The sequence below is a fragment of the Bombus vosnesenskii genome, unplaced genomic scaffold, assembly GCF_011952255.1.
Source record: "Bombus vosnesenskii isolate JDL3184/JDL3185 unplaced genomic scaffold, Bvos_JDL3184-5_v1.1 scf7180000016263, whole genome shotgun sequence".
NCBI lineage: Eukaryota > Metazoa > Arthropoda > Insecta > Hymenoptera > Apidae > Bombus > Bombus vosnesenskii.
The window spans coordinates 422,866-442,605 of NW_022884332.1; the positions used below are offsets into that span (position 1 = coordinate 422,866).

The following is a 19,740-nucleotide window of genomic DNA, read 5'->3' on the forward strand; positions in this document are numbered from 1 at the left end:
GGTAGATATACGTAAGTGAGAGATTTGGAGGAAAAGTAATACGGACGATGAAACTTTTGCTTTGGCAAAATATCGCGACCGACGATCGACGAGAGAACAGAAATTTCATTTGTAACAAGTTGTAATGGAAAAGTCTGGTCGTCTAAATCTTGAATTTTTTTTTAATTTTTGTAGAAATATGCAGGTTCAAATGCACGCTGTCTAATATCGAGATACATCGTGTAATCAAATTTTATAGAGAGGTATGGATTTTAAGTAGAGATGGATGGAAAAACGAGATAGTATTACTTTTCCATCGATAACGAGACGTATTATTAATGACAGTAATTGGCTCGAATGAGCGACGTTATAATCGCGAATATAATTTATGTGTAATTTGATTTTAATTGTAAAAAAGTTGGAAATGTTATGTAAAATTATACGATTATATCTCGCGATTTCGATGATAATATATTTCCTCTGAATCTTTAAAATACGCTCAAATGTTACTTGATCGTGTTTTTCTTGATAGTTCACGGTTCAACGAGTAATTTATTCGGCGTGTAGTTTATTCTTGATGAAAAGGATTGCCAGTCTTTATCGATCTGTTTGTATCGTTTTGACGGAGTAGTTCAAGGTATTGTCTTGTACAGATCAAACATGTTAGAACGCGTTAGAACAAACGCGTATCGCGTTAATTTCTTCGTACTTTTCCGATCGATATTGTTCTCCTTTACGAGGAATATTTTTCACGATACCGTTTAAGTTCTAATTAAACTAATTTTAGTTTGCGATAATTTCATCATCTCGAATTTGGAATTGAATTGAATTGTACGAAGAGTTACATCAACGAATAACGAAAAATTGCATTAATTAATAATTTTATCGAATACTTCTGCTTAAAATTTCAAACCGATAAATTTCGCATTAATTCTCGCGAAAGATGATCAAATTTAGAAAACTAGGCAATTACCTTTTTGCTCGATCGATAAGCACATTGTTCCACGACCATGTTAACCAATGCTCTCTAGTTGAATGAAAACCTTTGAATCGCAAATCAATCGAAGTACCACTATGCTATACGCAATTCGAATCATTATCGCGAAACAATTCCAATTGTAGCCAATCAAAACATTCCTATTCGCATACGTATCTAATGGACAACGTGACACAATACGATTGTGTACGTAGTGGAGCGTAATCGTTCGTCGTCCAGGTTTACGTTTTAATTAAAAAAGAAAAGAAAAAAAAAAGAAAAGAAAAGAAAAGAAAAGAAAAGGGGAGAAATAAGAAATCACGTTGATAATTATTCATAAATGCCATTACTGTCATTATACCATGTTTTATTTAATATTTCTTTCTACCTACTTTCTTCTTGTCTACGTATTTGTACGACGCGTAATTAGATCGGTCGTAAGTTTCTACGCCGCTATAGATAACAAGATTATTAGTAGATTGGATAGTAATAAAACGACGCAATCATCGAACGTAATCACTGGTAGACAAGAAATATGAATTTCTTGGAATCACGAGTCGGAAAAGATTTAGAAACGGTGATCAACTGTACCGAATACCAGTCGTCGAATTTTGCTACATTTCGTTTTGGGAATGGCATCGATTCGCCTAACTCGTTCGTTCGAAGTTTTATTCGTAAACTGTTTGTTATATCAGAAAAATGTTACGCGAGAAAGTAATAATAATAAAACGAATGCCATTTGAATTTTTTATCGAGTCAGGAGTTTTGTTTTAACGGAATGTATATAACGTTTCGTACCGCTATCACAATGATTTGATAAAGTATTGCACGCTAAGTAAACAATTATTACAGAATTCGACGAATTGGTACATTTGTCTGACTAAGTCCTGACTCGAGACACGAAATATTCGTAAAATATACTCGAACTACCAGTTGACGAAGAACTGACTATCGTACCGCGCGTGTCTCCCAATTCCAATTTTATTCGAATTTTTCATGTAACAAACATTTTACGCGATTGTACGTTACGTTATCACGATATAACGAACAGCGTAATTAACGATAATAATAATAATAGCAATTTAAAGCGATCGCGCGATCATCTCGAGTGGATGCGATGCGAAAATCGCGGGAGATAAATTTTATATCCTAACGAGTAACAATTACGCGTCTTTGATGACTCGTCGACGCTATACGATCTTTCGTGCTTTATTAAAAATTTATTTTTCTTCTTACGATATCGAAAGTAGTATAGTATGGTAGTAGAGTCCCAACTTCTTTCATAGACCACTTTTATAAACAATAAAAGGATTTAAGGAGAGAGAGAGGTACAAGTACACGCGTTATATCGTTGCCACGATTTAAAGATTTTCATATTCGTATCGCATTCTCCTTCGAACTTTTTAATTCATAACCTCGAAAACTACAAATTTTCGCTCTTCTTAATCTCTTTCGCCAACAATTTTTACAAGCGATCGAAAGATTCAGTGAAAAAGTGATACGAGTAGACGCATATGCGAGTTTCTCTATCGTTTTCGTGACTTAAAAGTTCGAATATTTATAGCGGCTAGAAAACGTATTTCTACGTTATCTTATTCTCCAACGGAGCGTCCTTTTTGTCAGGTTCTACGTTTCAATTTCGTAGTATTAAAATTTTGTAGCCGCGTGAAAGTGCCACCAAACGATACGAAACTCGATGTACTTGAACTTAATTAACTAGTACGTATTAACGCTACAGTAAATACCATCGTATACCACATTTTCCTTCGAAACTCTTAATCGATCCTTTTATTTATTTATCGTAATCCCTTCTTTCAGTTTAGATCGACTAACGTTACGTACAACTAACGTTAAGGTTAATTCATCATCTGAAAAACCACAAATCTCCGATTCTCTTACTCAAGATCTTTATTTCCAAACCCTCCAAGTAAGAAAAAAAGTATAAAGACCTTTCGCGTAACGCGAGGAGGATTTCTAGGGTTGGTCGTTTGCCACGGAACCGTTCGGCTCCCCTTTGAGGCTCTCGCCTCTTCTTTACCCTCGGCGAACCGGAAGTGCTCGACACTTGCACACGTAAGTATTGTATTCGCGGCTACACCGAGCAGGCAGTGTCTAGTCGTCCCGTGGCAAAATCGATGAAAATCGGCGTGCAGCGGCTTCCACGGAACCGTTTGTTTCTCATGACCGACGATACGTCACGAACAGGCAATTATTCCAGAAAGATCGCACAGAGTGGCCACGGTTGCGCAACAACCGCCGCTCTTTTCATACAACGTTGCAGAAAACGTTGTATCGCGAGCTAAGATCTAGAGCAACCTGGCAGCATCGAACTTTATAATTAATCGTTCTGTTGCTGGCCACGAATCACGAGCGAAAAAGTTCAGAGACGTTTTCTTGTTTCTCGAGCTGCGCGTTTCAGCGTTTTTGTTCGACGAGTGGCTTAAGAATTTCACGAAACGTGATTTTTATCGGGATGATTTATGGAGATGGTAGGTGGTTGCTGATAACAGACTGATACTTGTGGCTGCTCGCGGTTTAACGATAAATGTTCACCGACGATGACCGATTCGCGATTTTCTAGAAAGTTCGGTACGAATGCTTGGAAAGTAGAGCCGCGAAGCGATGACGGAGTAGGAGAAATTCTCGCAAGTGCGATTATTCGTTACGTGGCGATAGTTGGATTCGTGGAATACGATTTTAGGTGGAGTAATTTTGGATGTAAAGCGATGCGAGATTACCGTCGTAGCCCGAGTATTTCATCGTTAGATTACATAGAAAAATTCCTTAGAACAATTTCCTTCCATTTTTTTTCCTTATCAGATCGGATAAGAGATAATCTTTCTATACGCCGGCAAACAATAGTAATCGTCCCTTCGAAGTTCGACTAATTTTCTTTTAAATTCTCTCCTTATTAAGATCCATTAAATCTCGCGGCTGAATGTTAATGATTTTGATAATCTGCTAATTACGTATCGTTAGAGAGTCTGGCCTGTTAACGAGCTACTTTTATGCATTTTTAATAGTAGCCGCGTTTCTGTTCCAAGAAAGATGGCGTATCTAGGATGGCCAGCGCCTCGCAAAAAAGCATCGTCTTTGTATAACGCTGCGTCGCGATCGGACGATGGAGATGCGCGTGGTTCAACCTGGCTGCATCGTGCTTTGTAATTAGTGATTTTCCTGCCACCTGGGGGAATAACTAATTTTTCGCGGAATTTCTTTTATAATCTACTCTTTCCACGAACGCGCAACGGTTCTTCGGCAAGAATTCGCGAAAGTTCCAAAGTTTCGAGTTACATCCAGTTATATTTATTACGATTATATATTTATTTGGAACAATAATTGCGCATTCGGTTAACCTGAATTTCTGATACAAGAATTTTTCTCTGTGTACGCCATTTGCTTATCTTGCAACTTCCATCTTCTAATTTCGATAATAATTCTGATCTGCGACGATAATAGCTGCTGTGCTTTTAATTTTGCTAATGAAATTAAGAATTTTAATCCCTTCGACTTCCTCGATGTCTATTCTTATCTACACCATCGATACTATTCATCGTTTGTACAAGAAAAGGTAATGAAACTCTACCCTTTTCAATTTTTCTCATAAATTTTCCACTTACGAGAAAATCCTTGGCGACTGATAACGCGTAACGAACGCAAGAAAGGGAAGAAGAGGAAAAATGATTTTTCGATAAGTAGAAAGGAGAAAGAGCCGGAGGTGGGAAAACGGTAAATAATTGAGAGGCACGTCACACCTGCACTGGCACCGGTTTTTACCACACGCCAACGGGGCTTTTCGTACGTGGCAGGACCTTGCGCTTTATTGATTTTAGGCTGACCCACGGATTCCCACGGCGAACCCGTAAGTTCCGACGAGCGTGAGTGCTTACTCCACGCTGTTTTCCTCCGTACGCTTTTCACCGGTTTTTCGAGTAATTCAACCGCGAAAGGCCGTCGAACTTTTTATCGCCGCAAAGCACCGAGGGATGCTTAAAGGTCAGACGAAAAACGTCGAAAGAACTTACCGAAAAAATGAATCAAATTCGTGGAATTACCGCGTCTTACGCTTCGTTATGTGCTCCACGCGTATTGTAATTACGCGATTTAAAACTAGCGACAGATACTTACAGTTTTAGTCGGATATGACGCGTAATCGAGATCGAAGGATCAACGATACCTGCGAGGACCTAAGCGAACCTGAGAAATCACGAAACTATCAAAGTATACGGAGATTATTCCATTACTGGAAACGTTGGACCATGAAAAATTGGCGTTCAATATCGTAATAACACATATCGTTTTTTAATAATTTCATATTCCGATCGATCTTAGCTTTCGTACTGTAATTACGTCTGTTGTTGTTCCATTCTATGGGTGCCATTCTATGAACGGTTTCACGTTTCATTGGCAAAATTAAAATCTCGAGGAGAAAATATCTAAAAATATAAATATCTAAAAATTGTCCGAATAAACGTTTTAAAAACTTGGGAAATGTTATCGACCATAGAAAAATAAACGTCGAGTACGTTAAAAAGATCAAATTTCCGCATTTCGTACGTAAAATTGAAAACTCGCGGAAACGATTATCACAGATTCCAGTTACCATCAAAATCATGGCACGAACGTTAAAAAACAACCAAACGATGTAACGTAAAAACAAGGAACCGACATATTACTACCTCTTAATCACGAACAAGATCGATAGAATCGATTTTAAAGATTATTATCGTATAATATTATTTTATATAATAATCGTATCAATTTTATATAATATTATATAACAACGAATATCGATAAATAACAAGGAATATTATATAATTCTAAAGGCTAGTAAAATAAACGCTAAACATAAGATTAAAATTCCTAGCCTTATTCGCAAAATTAAAAGCTTCCAGGGACAATTACTTCGGATTACGATTATTGTCGAAATTAAAGAATGAAAAAACAGCCAAGTGACGTAATTTAATGTCAAAGAAGCTAGATTACTGCATCGTGATTACGAAGAAAATCGATCGAGCGAAGGAGTAGCTTGTTATTTTTCCACAGGGACTCGATAGACACGCGCGCTAGCCAACAACGTTAAATAAAATGTTTAGTTAACGCGCTCGTTAACGCGGACGGTATTGAAGGTATCTAGAGTGGAAGAAGCAGCAGAGAACAGGCGAATAGAGGTTACGAGACACCTTTGTTTCATCAAAAACCGGAGAATCTAATATCATCGTAGCTGTGCGGCGACACAAAGACGAAACGTATGAAACGCGAACGGTCGTGTTTGAAAAACATTTGTACAACGGAATGCAAAACCGGTCTAACTCTTCGCTACGCGTTTGCGTTGAAATAAAGGCAAAGGAACCGAGTTAAATCCACGCAACTATCTTCCTCGTTCTCTTCTCTTCTCTTCTCTTCTTTTTTTCTCCAACTCCCTTTTTTCTATACTACTTCCTCTTCTTCCCTCTTTTACGTTTAATCAGTCGAATCGTTCGACACACGATATCACTTTTTTCCCGACGTAGTTAAACGATGGCGATATAATGGAAAATGCGAGTAAAGCGGAACGATAGAACGAATTGGCAAAATGGGATTTATTACGCTCGAGTCGAAACGGTTTAGATGCCAAGAACGTTATTACGAACGTTTCAAAGAGATTCGTCGTTTAACAAAAATTCATTGTTTACCGTTTGTCGGATCCCTCTTATCCGTGGCGTACATACGATAATCGTTCCTCTATGCGATTTATTTCAACGAATATAAATTTTAACGTTTTGTAAAAGAGATTGCTAAAAGAGGCTACTGAAAAAGAATTCCTTACGAGAGGAATATGTCCGATTAGGTCCGATTCGACGAGCATCCTTAGCGCACGCGTCGTTATAACTCCTGTAAGGATCAACTCGAGAGATTTTCCTATTTATTATCTTTTATCCTAGGAAGAATACGGAAAATTAAAGAAATTGACAATCTAGTTTCAAAGTGTCGTCATCTTTGTCTTACTTATTGTTTTTCTTCTTATTCTCTCACGCTTTAGAATCGAGTTGATCCTAAAATTAAGAGTATCTTCGATTCAATTACGCGCGAAATAGCCAGAAATTTCGCGAAACGAAACGAAAGTCTTTGTTCCTTCGAGCAAGTGTGTTCGTGGATTCCACCGAATGTTACACGAAACACGAATAAACGCACGTACAAAGTGTTTACGCGAAGATTTATACAGATTCGTTGTAAAAAATGCCAAAAAATGCAAAGCGCGTTATACGGTGGAACAGTTTCCTAAGTAGCCAGACCATAATAAGCGCGAAATTGTGTCGATTTGTCGCGATTATCGGTCACGATCGCTTCGATCGCGTTTTCGTTGCCTATCGTGTACGAACAATAACGCGTTGTATTACTTATGCAGCGACGAACGCGCGTCTACGTTCTCGCACGAAAAATGCACGGTCGGGTAAGTTTTCGCACGCCACAAGGTGAACTGTTCTACGTCGAAGGTTGTCGTTGGTTCGCTCGATATCCACGTATGCACGAGAATCTTGCGCAGCTGGATTTTAAACGACATAACCGACATAAACAACAACGCGACCTCGATATAGTCTGTTCGACGTATCCTTAGTTTACTAGAAGCGTGATATTTAAAAAATCGCGAATTCCGTGCTATTTGCAAAGAAATTTTCGCGCGGTGAATAAACTCAGAGACAAACGACTAAGGTTATTAATAATTGAACGATAATTACGTATCTAGATAGGAAAGTTGAGAAATTTAGGAAGAATCGTTTTAACTTCAGCGAGATCCGTTACCGTTTGATTTTACGGTGTTAATTGTCAGCGCGTGAAAATGCCAGGTTTTCCCCTCTCTGTGTTAACTATTAATAGGTTTGCTCATTAGTATTTTAGTTTCAGTGGAAAATTATTGTCTGACTTAACTTTGCTTCCTCTTAATCTTCCTAAGCTCCCCCTTTGGGTTCGTAAAATTTGGAATTAAAGTCCAACTGGGTTTTCGTGGGAAAAATACGAGTGTGCATGTATATATACAGGGTGGTTGGTAACTGGTGGTACAAGCGGAAAGGGGATGATTCTACGCGAAAAAAGAAATCGAAAATATAGAATAAAAATTTTTCGTTCGAGGCTTTGTTTTCGAGAAAGTCGACTTTGAATTTTCGCTGGGTACGCGTGCGGTACGTTATAACGGATCTCACTGTAGATCGTTCGAAATTTTTGGCAGGAACTCGTATCGTCGAGTTTCTGTCGTTTTACTTTCTATTCCCGATGATTTGTACGATAGTTACTCCTTGCAATAATCACGCCAAAGTCTTTTAGGGAGAAAAGGAATTTTTCCACTGCTTTGTTTATCGCATGGTCCGAACAAGTTCAAGATTTAGGTCATAATTTCGCGCAATTTTTCCACTTCTAACGCAAATCTCCTTTTTGTAACGAAGAACCGCATTCACGTATCCTTGCGAATATCGAGTAAAACAGAATTATTTTCTTCGACTGCCAGTTGTTCGCCTCATGCACCTTTAATTCGAACGTTGTGCCGGTTATCTGGCACGGTTAAAGTAAACAATCGACTTTCTAAGAGATTGAAACGAAAGGACACCGAGTAGTAGGATAAACGTATTCATAAAAATATCAAAAGTATGCAAATGAAAGAGTTGTGTGGGGTACTTTCTACAAAGGCGGTATTCCTTCGCCGTAAAACGGATCGAAACTGCAGTACCATTTTTTGACGACGTATAATGCGTGGCATTTATAAAACGAATCGCACCGTTGATTTTTAGATTAAATACGCCGTAAATCAGCGACAAGTGGGATATTTTATGCGTCTCTCGTTTGACAATTTTTCTATAAAATTTTGTTACCAAGTATCCGAGAGAAATTAATTTGTACGCGTAATACAAATTTGATTAAAAACCATTTGAGGAAGATTAAATGGCGCGCGCAATATAAATCTTCTTAAAAATTACGTAAAAGAAATTAAACGCTACGTCTATTGAAAATTTACGTTAAACAACTAATTTATAAATCGTACTAATTTAACTAATTTATAATAATATGTATACATATTACGTAGTCAAAGTCATTAATAGTTAGGTAAAAATAAATCTATCTGTACGCGCGTAACAAAAATTTCATGACAAAACTTTCTTTACCATATATTTACATCTACTTGTTTCCTTATTCCGACGACTGTTAAAAGCGTTAATGAAAAGAGTACACTTTTTCCGGAAGCGTTTAGACGTTTCTCGATCGAGATACCCCCACAGACGTGCCGAATCGAAACGAATTACCAATTATTTTCAATAACGGTTTACGAGGTCGTGACGAGCTTCGGCTCCCGTGGGACTGCCCGTTTAATCGATCCCACGTTTCCACGTAGCTCGATGTATATATCAACGATAGAGGAACGTTTTTCCTCGCGCGATTCTTAAGCCAGTTTCCGCCATTCCGACGCAGGAGTTTCTCGCATGAGTCACGGTTTATTAACACGGCTGGCCGAGCACGTTCCGAGTATAATTGTTCTACTCGTTCGCGGTTACGAACAGTGCAATCACCGCGAAAAATCGCTTCTCAGCTTTTGGAAAAATTCGCGACGCAGCTAAGCGAACGTCGAAGAACGTGCATGCGTATGGGCGACGATTACTCGTTTTCATCTCTTCTTCGTATAATACACGCACGACGTAAAAACAGGATCTAAAAGCGTATTGCGATATAATATCGTATGTAAAGTAACTTTGAATTCTAAAATAAAATTACGGTAAGAAAAGATACTTTTAAGTAGATTCGGATGCGGACGAACGACGAAGCTTCGTAGATACACCGCTCTAATTAGTCGAAACATCTTACGCAGTATTTTTCGATTTTTCGATATAACGCGTTGAAATGTTCGAAGTCGCTGTTCGACGTACGACGCAATGGCCACAAGAAAGAGAGCGAACGTGTTCGAGCAAATTAACGAAAGAAAAACGCTTGGATCGTGGATCGTAGTCGATATCCGCAACAGTTCTACGTGTTTTATACCTTTTAAGAAACTTGTAATCGTATCTTTTACCTTTGAACGAAGTTGTATCGTACAGCTTGTTACGAAATAACGAGGAAGTATTTTTGAATCGTAGGAAGAAGAAACGACGCAGGTTTCAGTTTATTTCAGTTTCGAAATGGTAATTTCAATTAAGAAGAGCAGTGTAGTATTTTGATACATAATATATAATCTCCGCACCTCCATCCATGCTCCAGAGAAATATGGATTGGAAAATAGAAAGCGCTTTACCTCTATTGTTTCTTTTTCTCGGTTCATGGAGATTAACTTTTATTTCTGCGTTAGTCGCATCAACGAATGGGCCGACGCTTCGTAGATTTAAGCTTTTAGTTTCTTTGCGCAGATCGAATTTCTCTTTTCGCTCGAGATGGAAATAAGAAACCTGTCGGTGTGCTCCGAGTATCGATCGAAATTGAACTAAAATCAACGAAAGAACGGGTATACGCGAAGGAGACCACGCCTAATTAGACGCAAAAAACTATTGCCAAATTATTCGGCTAATCTTGTCTCCATAAGATCAACGGCGATTTTAAACGATCACCGTTGATCGGCGATACGACGAGTTGTAATACGAGGTAAATAGCAACTCAAAAATCAGACTGTGTACATATCTAATGGAATGTCAAACTATCGCGCAAAGTAACCGATGTGAAACCAAATTCTTAAGATCGCCGTTCCCCTCAACGATATTCAAATTCTATATTTAAAGGCACGAACGTAGCAATAACCAAATAACCAGGATATCGAATCGAAAACAAACCTAGCTTTAACTATTTGAGAAACAGAAGCTACCTCGACGCGATCAGCGGTAATCGAATTTTTTCACTGGTTTTATATCCTCATCTCATATCGTCCGAGGTAACTTTTTCTTTTCTCGCTTATTTCCATCTGTTTGCGTTCGATCGCCGCGCGAAACACACAGACGCCCACCGCGCAGAGAAAAGGATGTTCTCGGTGCGATTTTTATATCGGCCACTTACCAACACACTTCGATATTTTCGAAACGCGCACGCTACAGGAATTGACGTTTCAATTACACCGTCGATACTCCTTTAACCGGATCCTTCCTCTGTCTTTTCGTTTTCATCGAGAGATGAAAGGGGGTTTTCCAAGGGGAGAATTCGCCGACGTTCTCGACGAGAGTACACGGCCGGCTCTGCGTGGGAAATTCGACGCACGCCTATCGGCATAACGCTCGAAATCGAAGTAGCTGCGACTTTTCACGCGGAAATCGCGCTATTTTTACCGGGGCGCTCTCAATAATTCAACGCACAGTCCGTCAAGGTCTCGATGCTCGCCCGATTCTTTTTCTCCGATAGCTTTCGCGCCTTCGCGTCTCCTATACGCGGATCGACCGGACATGTTTTATTCACAAGTAGCCTCTCCTGCAACTTCTTAAGCGTTCGATTTAACCAACTTTTTTTTCCTATCTCGTGATTCGATCAGGTAACTTTGTTTCGCGCTACTTCTGCACTCATGGACGCTCTTGTAAAAAATTCAGCTATTATTCACTAGCGAAGTTTTACGAGTTACGAGTTACGGATCACGGACGTTAATAAACGGATCGCGGACTTTTGCGCGTTTATAGGAAATTCGAAAGTGCTGCGTAGGATGCGCGTAATGTGAAAAAATGTATAAGATATTCGAAGTATAGTCAGCGGTTTCTGTGATACTTGGTGAACGAAACAATTTTCCACCTACGTTCTATATTCTTCGTTACGTTCTCGAAAATACGAGCTTGCGTGAAAATCCACAGTCCGTTAATAAATATTTTTATACAACGGTGTAACAAATTTCACGATTTGAGGTTATACGAGTAAAGCGATTATTCTATTCGATGAAAAACGAAGAAAGAAAAGCCTGCAACCTACTGTTACTACGACTTGTAACTCGTCAATTTACTGATATCGCTAGTTGAGAAATTATCGTGCAACTTTTACAAGTCACAAGTTAAAACGTAACGAGTTTGGTAATAAAACAAATACAATTTTTCAAGCAAACGATTACTCCATTCGATGAAAGATTCTAGAAGTCTATAATCTGTAAATAGTAACTTGCTAATTTCCTAATACAATTGCTTGATGAATTATTACGCAACGGAGGCTTGGTACGAAGAAGACGCATATTGGGTGAACGTTTTAACGTCCTGTTAACTAAGTGTACGATTTAACCAAGATCTTCCTAAATATTTTTTGTCTTACGGCATTTCTCAAAATAATATTATTGATATATTTAAAATGTGAGGTATTCGCGTCAATTAAATTTTCCAGAAAATTGATTATTTAACGTAATGTAAAATTATTTTTGTGTCAATTTCATGATTTTTCGTGGCATTCCACGATTTCTACAGTTGAGATAACAAGCGAATATCAAAATTTTATCGAAGTAGATTCCGTAGATAAATTGCAAATAAAGAACGAAACTAATCTGGAAAATATTAAAAATAGCATCTGGGTTAAGGAATATTTAACGTTTTAAAATTTACCGTTTTGCCACTGTAGATTCTAATATTAGTAGAGCGACGGAGTGACAAGTTCCTTTTCCTTCTAATCTTATTTTCGAATTATTTATAAGTAATCGCATGGGATCGCTTACTAAGTTGCGAGAATAAATCTATTTTTTGGTTGATCGAAATATTCCACTTAATAAATTACTGGTATTTAGAAACTGGTAATTGAAAACAGAATTTTAAAGGAATACTTCTTATCACGATCTTTTATACTACACTAGTATTCCGTAATTGATAATACTTTACACGATATTTATACTATTATACAGCTACGACAATTTTACGTAGCAATTTCTAGACGAATCACGAAATATTATTATCTTTTTTTGCAACTAATAACTTTCGAATCGTCGAAAGTGCTCCATAACGAGTTCTTAGATTTTGTCATTCACAAAGGAATTATGAAATATACAGGGTGGTTGGTAACTGGTGGTACAAGCGGAAAGGGGGTGATTCTACGCGAAAAAAGAAGTCGAAAATATAGAATAACAATTTTTCGTTCGAGGCTTTGTTTTCGAGAAAATCGACTTTGAATTTTCGCTCGGTACGCGTGCGGTACGTTATAACGGATCTCGCTGTAGATCGTTGTCTCGATGGAAAAATTAAAAAAAAAAAATAAAAAAGAATTTTATTCTATATTTTCGACTTCTTCTTCACCCCCTTTCCGCTTGTGTCACCAGTTACCAATCACCCAGTAGATCAGTGCACTATATTTTTAAACTAAACAAACGAATAAATTGAATTAACCAGCATAGATTACAGGAAAGAGCGAGAGAATATTCGTTAGTTAATTACCAAGTGTTAATTAGGAAGCGAAAGCCGATGTTTGCGTTCGCGAGAAACGTATGGTATCGATCACGAATTTGAGACCAGCCCCTACCGTGCCGAGAAGGGGCTTCTTTAGGATAGTTGGATAGTTTGACAGCGGGTTGGCTTCTCACGGTATCACCGAAAGTATCGCCGTTTATTTCAAGAGGAATATAACGAACCATAATCAGGCGTGTCGTAAATTTCACGCGTATAATACTGTACATTTAATACTATCATTTATAACGCTATTACTAAACTTGATCATGTACTACCCATACAATGGATAATTAATAATTATGCTTGATCGTATCGATTAAATATTACCACGTGAAATAGGTGTCTACACATCTTCCTATATATCTTCAAGTATCGTATGTTCGATTGGATCATTTGATACTTTTCATACTTTTTCCCACTTCTGCATTCTCTTGCCTTTATTAACAGAAACGTTTTATCGAAAGATTAATTTCGGCTGAAATATTAAAATTTTGAAATTAAACGAATGAAATAAATAGTATTTGCGGGGAGAAGGGAAACCTACGATTCACAGAAATATTCGGCAGTGTGCGTTACAGTGGGTAAATGTCCGGTAAATGGAAGCAAGCGACGTTTTACGACTTGGCTGCGCATCGTAAAATCCGTAGACAATTTTTCCACTTCGAGCCATCGTCTCGATATCGTTGGAAAATTGACGTTTTTATATATTTACGTGGCCGTAGCCTATCGGTAATCGATATCGTCGAACTGGTTGATATCGAACGTCGACCAATAAAATTCACTGTCCTGACCGCGTGGCTTATCCTTATTTCAAGAAGTCTCTTCACCATACCGACACGACGAATGCATATTTATTACCGATGTAAAACAACCATCCAAAGGGAATCCACTCGAGCTTCACACCGTTCCCCTTTTATCTCCCTAGATCGATTCGCATCGCATTCCACTAGACGCATCCTCGATTTACTTCCGTGTCCTACGCGACCTAACTCTAACTCTTACTCAAAAAGTTAGCCATCGTGCACGAAATCTATATCGAATGAAATTTTCTCAAAAGTAAATCATTTCCTTCGGTTTTGTAAATTTATTTCTCTAGCTCTTTTTTTCCTCCTATTTAAATAGCAAAATATTTTACAAATTTAAACTTTTACAAGTTTTATGTTTTACAGACTTCTTTCTCTAGCTCCTTTTTTCTCATTTAACCCCTTGCACTCTGTAAATTATTCCATACGATTGGCTTGATTTACCATTTTATAACATAGAATTTTACTTTGAGGAGAAGAGGTTACAAATGTTCACGAATTTATTTGTACGATAGTTTATCGATGACAATAGAAACAAATAACTTCGAGATAATATCGGAGGAGTACAAAGGGTCAAAGACTCGTTTAATGGCTTAAAGTAACGATTAAAACACTGGCAAGGATACGGACGGACGCAACAATTTTTCGAGTTTTCTCTTTCTCTTTTTGGCTCTTTTTCATTCTGACAAAGAGCGCATTGTTCTATTCGTTCGAATTTTTGTTACGTTCGACTGCATCGCCAATGTTGATTGTATGGATGATCGATAGAGTTAATATCGACGTCTATTGTTTCGCAAGGTAACCCAAAAAGAACGCGAGGAAAACGCATGCCCACACGTATCAAACTGATCGGACAGCGGTGGAAGTACGATAATTAATTTTCCGGCGATGTTGCCACCGTGGTATTGTATGTTCTATTTCGGTAATATATGAAATGGGATTGATATTAATGTTCTGTTCAGACTCCTGTCAAAATAATCGCTTCGATCGCGACACTAACTCGAATTTTAAATAAATTATGCCGTTATTTAATCGTTGGTTTATTAATTAAGGAAATTTGCCGATTAATCTTAAATTTCCCACTATATATTTTATGAATGTTGCAATTTAAATTCTTCGCAGTAAACTATATGTAAATTTCATTGACTGAAAAATGTCCATTAAACAGAGATTTGCAATTTGAGTAAGTAGATAAATACATTTATACGTAAGTATATAAATACATTTAATACGTAACTATAAAATGATATTGCTAGATTCATTCGCTGTTTAACACTGGAAAAAGTATTTTAATCGACGCTATGAAAGTCGAACGTTTTTCGGTCGTAGAAAAGTCATCGATTATTAATAATTAGAACTTTGTAATTTTTCCACGAAATACGTATAACGTATTAAGATCTAGTACCAGTTTTATAAAGAAACAAATATATTCGTGATTTAGTTGGCTATTAATTTATCGAGCTATCAATAGTCGTCTATATAAAATATCAAATATGGAAGGTTCCATACAAAGCAATATTACTGAAATCAATAACCACGTATGATCGTATTTTCCTCCGAATAAAAATCAACGTTAACGTCGTCAAAAGCAGCCGAATGGTTTTATTAACTGCAAAAGTAAAACTGCGGGACCCGATGGATCTGGTACAGATCTACAGTTAAATAATAAATACACCATCTATTTATTAACTCGTTAAATAAAAATCATAGATCTGCAACAAATTGACAAACATGACCGAAGAAACGCTTTTAAACATCACGAAAGGAAACCTAAAGAAAGAACAGAAATTCATCAAACCTTTCGCGTTTCACGCTATCGTCCCTTAATGCCATTCTACCATATCCATGCCACATCTACCATATACAATATAATACAAAGATATGGTTTATTTTATCGTACTATATCCACGCTGTCCGATGCCTTGATTACCGAATGTCGTAAGGGGTTCAAACTCGAGGACGTGTGGGGTTGGTGGACGGGAACGTCAGACGAAGAGAAAGAAATAAAAAAAAAAAAAAAGAAGAAAGAAATAGGAGGAAGATACGCTCCAAGATGACGGGTGGTGGTGGAAGAAGTAGAGAGAAAGAGATAGAGAAACAACAGGGAGGAAGATACGTTGTAGTTCGGTGCAGTGGGTGAGAATAGTAGTGAGACGTATCCAGCGAGTGAACGAGTGGCGGTGCATACTTACGTCCAGTTAGAGGGTGCATCAGAGCAGGGTGCGAGGTGGCTGCTGCAGCGGCTGGTTGCTTGGGTTTGCTAACCTTTGTGTTACTTTTTGCAAATTCCAAACGTATGGTTTGTGGCATATCAGGATCGAATCTAACCCCCTGCTGCAAATAGATTCCCTAAATTAGTAAACCGGGAGCACACGTGGATGCTTGGAATTGGTGAGAGGAGAAGAAAGAGAGAAAAGGCAGAGAGTGTGAGTGGCGGCAAAATTACGCTCGAAGGAATTCTATCGATCTACGCTTTCGTCGCCAGCCAAGCTTCGAAGTAGATTTTCGTTGTATTTTGTCTGCAATTAGAAGGGTTCGAAGAGAAATAGCTTCGAGACGCGGAGAATTTTTGGTACTCGTGACCTCGCGCTTTTAGCTTTCGTTACTAAATAGCGGTAAAGCGTTTGTGATTTTGTCGAGGAGAGGAATTTTCGATTCTTGGTGAATTTGGAATTTTGAAACTTTCGCGATGGACAGTTTTACACGGCGATTTTAGTTACGTTTTAAACGCTTGTCGATAATCGTCGAACAGAGGGTTTCTTTAGTAATAAAACCGAACTTTCAATTGGTATTGGGATTGGTAGATGACCGCAACAATTTGAATTGATTACTAGAACAGGTTATATCGTAGGTTATATCGGAATAGGTTATCCAATTTAATTTCGCTCTCCTATTTTACTTTGTTCGTTTAATTTCAATTTCTTTGCTATTCTCCGTCTTATAGGTACAGATTATCGTATAAAGCATAAAATACAAGGTAATATTAAATTGGGTAACCCACACCGGATAATTCAAGTTCGGTTTTGTACGATTTATCGTACAAGATGTAAAATACAAAATAAAAATAAGACGCTTGAAACTCGAGCAATCTTATGCGTAATTACCTGTGTAACCCGATCAGCCATATTTAAATTATCGATCGAGAATTAAACAAAAAGTAAATGAAACTCTATTTACCATCTTAATTACTATTGTTCTAGTACTGTATCATCGGATTGACGACTGGCAACGAAAGTGTCGTATAAAACGATGCGTAGGGTAAGAGCGACGATAGGGGACGAACAAGGGTGACGGAGTTACAGGAAAATTAGCACAAGATGGTGTGTGTATGTGTGTTTTCTGCGTGTATACATGTAAGTGTCTGTATATCCGTGTCTCTGTTAGTACAGTGGCTATCGATAGAAGTGGGTCGTTCGTTAGTCTGTTTCAGGCTGTTCTCAGCGTACGTGTCCATCCGACAAGAGGATGTTTCGAGTCTCTCTCGTACGTAACCGGTTACACAGGGTTATAAAGACATTGCAAATTGCGTGAGGTCAATTGCAGTGGTGTGATAAAAAAGAAGGATCGTACGTATACGTGTGTGAGTAATTCATAGATGTACGCTTAATCTTTCCACAGCGAACAAGTAGCACGAGGAAGAAAGGTTCAAGGAGCTATCGATTACAATATCGTCTTCACGTTTTACATATCGCTATATACGATCCAATTAATTAAAATTCATCACCCATTAAAGGATCAAGCTATATAAATATCGTTTGTATCTGTCGTGAGAAATACAAGAAATCTCGCGACGGTAAAGCGATAATTATTTTCCAAGCCGTTAATTCCGAATTCTTCGTAACTTTATTACACGATGAGAAGATTATCGTACCGTGCTACGATCCTTGAAATTTTATATTCCAATTCCTCTCTCATTTCGACGAATGGAAAATATTTGTTACGTTTTAAGAGGATGTTCGCCATAAAATCGAAAGGTGAACGTGCATACGAATAACAATTCTTTTTATTTCGTTCGAACCGAAGATGATTTTTAACGTTGGAAAAGTATAATTGGCTGGAACATGATCGCAAGAACGTAGCAGAGTCGAACATACTTGTTTACTACACACGTATATATGGTCTATTGTATCGTTGAAATCTAACAGAATGTATTTGTACAAGATCCAAATCCATAGATTAAACGTCATATACTTCTATACATATGTAAACGATTTTTGTATCAAACTTGAAAACTCGACAGGGGTGTAAGAGAGAGAGAGAGAGAGAAAGAGAAAGAGAAAGAGAGAGAGAGAGAGAGAGAAAGAGAGAGAGACAAGGGGGTGATTTCAAAGGCTAAAACGGGGGATGTGACACGCTTATTAAAAGGCAAAAAACAACACCATATATATGTATATTTCAGTATGGGTAGTATCACACGGTGCAACCAGCGTTATTACAGTATGATGTTGGTATACGTATACGGAGAAACAAGGTAATTTATACTACGGATTCGTCCCAGGTTAAAAAAAAAAAAGAGAAGATTACAGGAGGAAGCTAATCGTAGTATATAAAAACAGAAAGAAACTTTTACGTATAATATATATATATATAATTAAATATGTATATATATATATTATATAATGGAAAAATAAATGGAAGAAGAAAGAGAGTGTGTGTGTAAGTACGTGTATGGTAATTGATAAAGGTAAATAGCTACGTAGCATTAACCCGTGCCAGCTGGAATCTAAGGCAAGGGTGTGTATTTTCATATATGTATATGATACTTTGAGAGAGACAAAAGATTGTAAAAAAAAAAAAAGAATATATAATATATATAAGGGAGAAAGAAGAAAATTGCGGGCCATTGTTTGTACGTATGTGTATGTATATTCATATATAATATGAGAGAAAGTATGGCCATATAATTGTAAGGGAGCCCGCGGGAGCTCTCGCGTTTTATCGAGCAGCTTTTTCTCTCTCGAATACCTACGAGAAACGGAGTATTACCTGAAGGTCCTGTTTCGCTGCCTCGGCGCCGGCCCTCGTGTGAAAAGTCACGAAACCCACCGGCTGAAATCAAACAAAACGTACGCGTCAATACGTTTTACTCGTTATATTCCTACTTAATATTCGGAAAAGAATTTCATCGTTATCCGTCGCGCATCGCTTTAATTTCGTATCTAGCTTGCGAATGTTTACGCATTCATAGGAAACGTAGAGTTGCAAAACTGTACAGAGCGCGCGCGATATGCTAAAACACGCGAGAAGATAAAACGAAGATTTCAAGATATATAAAACGCGTCAAATAAGTACTTTTTATAATTTTCTCTTTCTACTGTGACAGGCGAAATAGATTTCTAGTTAGATTCCATCTTCTCGATTATATTCGTAAAAATATGAATTTGCATAAATGCTCGTAATGATAAATTATAGAAAAATATAGAAAAATTATGGAAAATATAGATAAAAAATATAGATAAAAAAATATAGATAAATTATGGAAAAATATAGAAAATGGGACGATGTTATTATCGGACGAAAGCTATTTAAATTTTCTTAAGTAACACGCAGAATATCCTTTCTTATCAAAATGATCGTCGGTGATAGTGTTATTTTACATGCAGCTTTATTAAAACCTCGCCGAGTGAAAAAGGAAATAATTAAG

The 19,740-nt window shown here is 37.5% G+C and overlaps 1 protein-coding gene across 5 annotated transcripts in view; it reads right to left on the reverse strand.

The window, feature by feature from the left end:
* LOC117242093 (protein couch potato) overlaps positions 1-19,740 on the reverse strand; it is a 184,168-nt gene that overhangs the window by 26,147 nt on the left and 138,281 nt on the right. For 4 of the 5 annotated variants that reach the window (XM_033508476.1, XM_033508477.1, XM_033508473.1 and 1 more), the window contains exons 4-5: positions 19,083-19,145; positions 16,289-16,430 (exon numbers count right to left, since the gene is read on the reverse strand). In XM_033508476.1, the coding sequence (XP_033364367.1) occupies positions 16,289-16,430; positions 19,083-19,145 (205 nt within the window). The remainder of the gene's footprint in view (positions 1-16,288; positions 16,431-19,082; positions 19,146-19,740) is intronic. The other variant, XM_033508474.1, reaches the window with a different exon arrangement.